Genomic DNA, 7,242 nt, shown 5'->3' with positions numbered 1-7,242 from the left:
CTTCTCAGGTTTAACCTCCATTTTAAGTCAAGTTCAATCTCACCGTGTGCTATGTCCAAGTTCAACTAGAGTTCAGGTCAACATCATTATTTTAAAAAAACTTGAGATTGGCATAAACGGAAGCTGGGTGCAGTCTTTTAATCCTAATTGTTCATTAGTTAACTTCTCTTCCAAAGTAAATTTCATCCACACATATATTTTGTGCCTATAGCACCAGTAATGGGAGCGGACTTCCTTTTTTCACTCCCATTTTCTTGCTGAAATTAGCCAAATTAATTAATTCCTTAATATTTCCTCACCTTCCAATTGGAACAGTATGCTGGAAAGGTAACCACTCGTGACTGGATCAGAGGCTTTGCTTCTGTGGAGCTGCACTGGTGCCGAGCTCACCAGCGCCTTTGGCTCCCCCCCACTCTGTTCCTGTTACGTACTGAAGTTCTCACCCTTGGCCAGCAGGGGGATACTGTAGATAGTTATGCAAATAAGGGATTGAAAGTGACGTTCAGTGATTGGATAGTTTTACAAAATTGTTACAGTTGCGTTGTACTGGAGCTCTATATAAGCAGGCTGACTGAACCTTTCAGTTCAGTTCTGTTCTGGCCTGTGAATAAATAAGAGCTGCTTGAAGAATCGCTGTGTTGTCTGATATGCTCACCGACAACTTAACAGTTCCTTTCGCTGCAGCGCCATCAGTGAGCTGCAGGACCCTGGGACATTCCAATGCTCCTCATGGGTTTTTGGGGGGAGGCGCATTACCCTCGCACTCTTCCCCTTCACTCCGCAAAGCCAAATCTGACATAGCTGTTAGATTCATGGTCCGCCTGCCATGTTGCAGAGACCCGGAAGTAGGAAGTTTTTTTAATGTTCAATGTTTTATTATTATATGTTGGAAACCACGCAGAGCAGGGTATAAATAGAATAGTAATAGTAGTAGTAATAATAATAATAATAAAATGAATGAATGAATGAATGAATGAATGAATGAATGAATGAACAGGGCATCCCTATTTGGAGAAATGACGGAGGGTATGCATTGTATTAACACCCATTGGGAAATGTATATAATTTATATAAAATAATCATTTATATAAAATACATTTATATAAAATAAATCTATCCCTTTCATCTTGTTCTTGTGTTTGGCTTTGGGTTCTGAGGGGCTGTTCTTCTTTTTTGGTGTGTGTGTGTGAGTGATTCAGCATGGGATTGGCATGCAGGTGGTGAGTCCTTCCAGGTGCCTCAATGGTCCTGGAAAAAAGACTCTCCTGGAAGCAGAGTCCCTGCTCCCTCCCTTCTGTTTTAGCTGGATGACGTAGGTGTTGTCCCTTCCTCTTATGCCACACCCTCCCAGGGAAAGGTAAATTGCAGCTGACATGCAGCTGGAGTATTCTGTCAAAGGCAGCTGGTGACCTTGAGTGAACAGCACCTCAGGCAGGTAAGTGCTCACCTGAGAGAAGAGAATGGGAGAGGGGTAGAAAGGCACCACTAAGAGGTCCCTCAAGGATGGAGAGAACAAATACCTGGAGCACTGAATGAGATTTCCTTGAAATAAATGATGGCAAAGGTGTTTCATAGAGCAGGCTTGTATTTATTTAACCATTTGCTTGGTCACCAAAGGTGACAAGGAGATGTATGCGGGTGAGTGTGCTGGGGGCTGATCACTCTGTCTCTCATATGGCAGCCCCTTGTGTTTTTATACTGTCCCTGGAGGAGACCTAGTCTAAGGTTGCCATATTTCAAACAGTGAAAATCAAGACACAAAAGTTGCTGAAGTGGCTTTGGGGGCGGGGGGACAGTTGTTGAATTTTGGGGGGAGGGAAAAGTTGTTGAGTTTTTGTTGAGGGGAAGTTTTTTTTTTTGAGCTTTTTGGCAAAATTGCAAGAAAGAAAAGCCGCCCGAACTGCCCGAAAGAAAGCGCAGGTGTGCCTGGACCATTTCTCCATATTCAGCAGAAAGCTGTTGCTTCTTCTGGTGCAGAAGCAGAAAAGGCAAGTCAGCTCAATCTGTACTGGAGCCAAGAATGAAGTCTGGAGAAGGGCAAGGGCAGCAAAGAATCTCAGCAAAATGCTCGCAAGTAATTAAGACCTATAAGTAGTTTATCAAAAACTATATTTAACAATAGGGTTAACAAGTTCTTGAAGCAAGAGGAGAGTCTCCAGTTTATCGAGCTGCAAAAAAACCAACCTTTTAAACAAATACAGTGGTACCTCGCAAGACGAATGCCTCGTAAGACGAAAAACTCGCAAGACGAAAGAGTTTTTCGTTTTTTGAGTTGCTTCGCAAGACAAATTTCCCTATGGGCTTGCTTCGCAAGACGAAAATGTCTTGCAAGTTTGTTTCCTTTTTCTTAAAACCGTTAATACCCAGGGAATCCGTGCTTCGCAAGACAAAAAATTCGCAAGACGAAAAAACTCGCAGAACGAATTAATTTCGTCTTGCGAGGTACCACTGTAACATGAATAACAGAACTAGAGAAGGGAACATATTAATCACTGTGAATCTGAAAGCAATACAGACACACCTATTGGTCCATGGCGGCCCACAAGATAAAACCCAAAGAGCGATAGCAGCAAAGCTCCTTTATTAAGATGGATTGAAAGTAATGAGCAAGCTTCTAAGTTCATCAGAATTCTTCTCTTCAGGGTGGATATTAACGAAATAGAAAAGGGAAAGAGGTGGGGTTTTGATTGAACTATTACTATTTGGACTCCTGTCCTGAGATGGAGAGGAGAGCAGCCCATTGATTTTAAAGTGAACGTTCTAACGGGTACCCGACCTTTTGCAGCTTTATGCCAACAAGGCAGGGGGAGGGAGAAAGCTCTGAGCAAATGTAACTCCATGACTGAGCTTTGCGCCAACTCCACCATGTCTCCCCCTCCACCCCTTTGAGCCACCAACATAGGGGCTCCACCAGGACAAGGATGGTAGAACCACTATGTTAATACACTTTCAGGCTTTGCCAGTGCGAGTAAAATTAAGAATGGTCCTTTTCCCACCAAGAAGGTGTATGTCAGGATAACAATTGTACAGGAATAGTAATAGTAATAGTAATAGTAATAGTAATAGTAATAATTTGGCCTAATTTGGAAATACAGGGAGGAATTCCATGTAGCACAATGGCAATTGTTCCATCAGTGCAAGCTTTTCAGCTTACCAGACACCCTGGCACACACCCAGCTGGGCACTTTACCCAGAGTTTGTATTTCCTTTTGGAAGTGAGGCACAGTGGAGACTGCGTGGTCTTTATTTGGTTAATTGACACATACATATATACAACCTGAGCCTATGATGGAGAGGATCCCAGCATAATCACCTCAATAAGTTATTGTTTCTCCCGTAGCCACAGCTGTGGATCCCAGCAGAAACCAAACATCATGCTCTGCCTCTGTGCCTTTCCAGCCTGCAGCTTTTCCTCTAGTTCACACCACAGTCCCCCAAAACTTTAACTTTGTCTTTCTAGCTGGGGGAGGCTGGGGGAGGCTGGGGGAGGGGCCCCACCCATTTGCTGTCTCAGACAGAGCCCCTTCCCTTTGTTTTCCTTTAACACTTACTGGATCCAGGAATTCAGGAGTCTGACACCCATAAACTCATATAACACTTTATTTGGATTCCAATGCATCTGTAAATAGATGGGTTGAGTGAATAATGCCAATCCCCGAGAGTGCATATTTTCCTTCCAGAAACAGATTGCAAGGGCAAGAAGGCAGGTGTTATTAGCAGGTCTTGAGTGTGTCGACAGTTGGCAGACTGATTCTATGTGCGCCCAGCCTGATCCCCAAAGCTCCCCTTGTGTGCACGCACACAAACACACACACACACACAGAGAGAGAGAGAGAGAACAGAACAGAATTCATCTCCCTTTCACTGGGCTTCTCTTTTGCAGGTTGCCTTTGGAAACGGGACAGAGCTGGCCAGGATCTCTCCCCCACCCACATAGTCTGCAGGTGAAGGTGCCAGGAAGATGCTCATGACCAAGCTGCAGAATTTGTTCAGTGTGGTCCTCTTCTGCTCTATTTTACTTTTCCTAATTGTTGCGAAGAACAAATGGGAGTCTCTCGAGACGCTTTTCTCACCGCACAACATCAAGCTCAAGGGCAGCCCAAATTTCGCAGGCGATCGTAAAAGTGCCATGGTATTTGAATGGGAATCTGCGCTGGAGAGGACAAAGGAGACCAAGCCCTCTGGTCTGATTTCACCACCACCACCAGTGGCCAAGCGGCATCCCTTGGAGGTTGTCTATTCCACTGATTATAATTTCCTTCTCAATGAGCCAAAAAAATGCTGGGAGAGGAGCCCTTTCTTGATCCTGCTGGTGATAACTGAGCCCCAGGATTTTGCCACAAGGCAGGCCATCCGGCAGACGTGGGGCAACGAGAGCTCAGTGCCTGGGGTTTCCATTCTTCGTCTCTTTCTGACGGGTGTCCACCCAAAATTTGGATACTTGCTCCAGGACCTTGTGGAAGAGGAGAGTTCCATCCACAAAGACATTATTCAGCAGGACTTCCTGGATACCTACAACAACCTTACCCTGAAGACTCTGATGGGCATGGAGTGGATAAGCAAGTTCTGCCCCAATGCCACATACGTGGTGAAGGCAGACAGTGACATCTTTCTCAATGTGAACTACATGGTGTCCCAGCTGCTGCAGCCTCACCTGCCACCCAAGAAGAACTACATGACAGGGTACATCTACAGGAATTCAAAGCCAGTGCGTGAAAAGGCCTACAAGTGGTATGTGCCACGGGAGGTGTACCCCAATGAGACCTACCCGCCCTTCTGCGCAGGCCCAGGGTATGTGTTCTCTGGGGATCTGGCCAAGAAGATCTATCAGGTAGCAAAGACCATCAGGGTCATTAACATGGAAGATGTCTTCATGGGAATCTGCCTGTATGAGCTGGGCATCAGCGTGACAAACAGCCCCGGGGGTCTGTTCAACGTGTACAAAGTCAAGTATGAGAAGTGCAAGTTCTCCAAGGTGGTGGTGGTGCATCACTACGGGCCGGAGGAGCTGCTGCAGATTTGGCCTGGGTTTCAGGACCAGAACCAGACTTGCAAGAGTTAAAAGGGAGGGAGGTGAACAGACACACAGCCTCTTGTGGAGAAGTTGGCATAGAGGACTGGCAACATGCGGGCATGTTCCTGTACAATGGACAAATCCATGCCAACAAATTGCAATGAGGAAAGTGAAGGATGGCTCAGAGAAGAAGGGAGATTCTGTGCTTGTCAAAATCGGTATTTATGCCCTCAGAAGCAAGCTGGCCCCACATAACATGCTCATCGTGCCGTGTGGTTTGTTGCCATTCATACAGCTCTCCTCCCCGTAGAATCTCTGCAGCTGCCCATAACTGACCATTGTGCTACTAATGCGCCAAATTGACAACCTCAGGGTTTTGAGATCATCACAGCCACCACCTCACCTACTGGAAGAGAGCAACCCTTCGGCCATGCAGGTGTGGCACTAGGCATAGGGTTGCCATATATCCAGGATTTCCCAGAAATATCCTCTTTTTGGAGTCCCACATGCCCATCCAGGGGGAATTATACATTTTAAAGCAATTGTTCGGGATTTTGGGTTTTAATATATATATACATGTTCTGCATGTTTACCTCTTGAAATATGGCAACCAAAAAAAGCTCAACAATTTTTGTGTCCGCAAACCCTACACTAGGGCAATGCAGAGTTCACCTATTCCAACATATTGAAATGCAGGCTGGTCATCTTCAGAATAATTTCAAGCAGATCATTAGAAGTTTCCTCCACAGTAGGAAGCCATACTCCACATAGGATATGCCTCTTTAGGTTGTTGCCAGTTGTGCAAAAGACTTATTTGCCATCTTCTGTTGCTTTTTCATATATATAAACACACACACACACACACACACACACACACATACACACTGTGTTTTCAGAAAGCTTCTCCCAACACACAACGCAGCATTATTTATACATGAATCACCATAAAGACGTTAACACAACCATCCCCTGTTCTCTTTGAAGGATGAGATGTTGATAGATTGATAATTTATAATAAATAAAAACAATAAAAACAGCATTCATAAAGATAAAATATACAATTAGAGCAGATTGCAGCAATAGCTCATGAGTTAAAATTGAGATATATACATACACATGTACAACGGAGATTTGGGCTACCATAAAAACTGACCCTGAGGCGCCCCAAAGGGCGGCTTCAGCTTTTCCCTTGTAAGCTATATTATTCTAGAGGATGATCTGTGCCTACAGATCTGAGCGCAGAATCTGGCTACCAGCCAGGTCGTCTTGTGATCTTTGCCTAAGAGGAGAGAATTAAGTTTTGACTTGTCTGAAAGATCGGCAAGCCTCTTCAGCAAAAGGTCAATGGTGTCTCTACGAATCTCATCATAAAAAGGACATCTAAAAAATATATGTTCGGGGCTTTCTATTTCCCCTAATGGGCAGGCGCAAAGTCTCTGTGCATATGGGACTCTTCTATAGGAGCCTTCCAGAACAGGTGAAGGCAATGCTGAGCTTCTAGCAAGAGTGAAAGCCCTTCTTGCGTTTCTGGATGTGATGCAATAGAGATATGTTGCTGGAGTGGCTACGTATCTCCCGTTTTCTATGATTTAATAATTGGGGACCGTTGCACAGTCCTGTTGTCTCTCTATGTCCATGATTCTTTGCCTAACCATGGATCTAGCTTGGCCCAGGCCAATAGTTATGAGGGTTTGGGGAGCAAGGCCCAGTTTCTGAGGAGTGTTTAAGACTGCTTAAACTTCAGCCAGACTGAAACTGGTCGCTCAGAATCAATGGGGCTATTCCTTGGGGGAGCAGTTTCAGAGTTAGCCACTTATATATCGATGTTAGACTAATATGAGCTTCGACTTTCATCATCCCTATTTCTAGTCTGACCCATGCATTTGAAACGCATCTAGGAACTTGTAGAAGGGCTCTGAGGAGTTTGGATTGCACTCATTCAAGGGGAATGAACAAGGAGGGAAGAGGGAGATAAGGATGAAAAGGAAGGAAAATGTGAATCCTAAACCAGGGAATAGGATTCAGAAAAAGTAACTGAAGTATCATTATACAAGTCCAAAAATTTTTTATGCTCCACTGAACCCACTTCACAGAAGTAAAACTGGGAATGCCCAGAACCTCCCCCCAACCCTAAAACACCTACATCCAGCAAAACAAATAAAAAACATTAAAAAGCAGGCAGCATGTATCAGCCAACCCTCCCCTAAACCAAAAGACCCTAGTTCGTT

The 7,242-nt window shown here is 44.7% G+C and overlaps 1 protein-coding gene across 1 annotated transcript; it reads left to right on the top strand.

Annotated features, from left to right (window-relative positions):
• Nucleotides 1-1,284: 1,284 nt before the first annotated feature.
• On the top strand, nt 1,285-5,338 carry LOC128404809 (beta-1,3-galactosyltransferase 1-like). Its single transcript, XM_053370753.1, has 2 exons — nt 1,285-1,435; nt 3,884-5,338. The coding sequence occupies exon 2, from the start codon at nt 3,962-3,964 to the stop codon at nt 5,060-5,062; it is 1,101 nt and encodes a 366-aa protein (XP_053226728.1). The 5' UTR covers nt 1,285-1,435; nt 3,884-3,961; the 3' UTR covers nt 5,063-5,338.
• Nucleotides 5,339-7,242: the final 1,904 nt, after the last annotated feature.

The sequence above is a fragment of the Podarcis raffonei genome, chromosome 17 (assembly GCF_027172205.1).
Source record: "Podarcis raffonei isolate rPodRaf1 chromosome 17, rPodRaf1.pri, whole genome shotgun sequence".
NCBI classification, from domain to species: Eukaryota; Metazoa; Chordata; class Lepidosauria; order Squamata; family Lacertidae; genus Podarcis; species Podarcis raffonei.
This window is presented reverse-complemented; position numbering and strand designations above follow the sequence as displayed.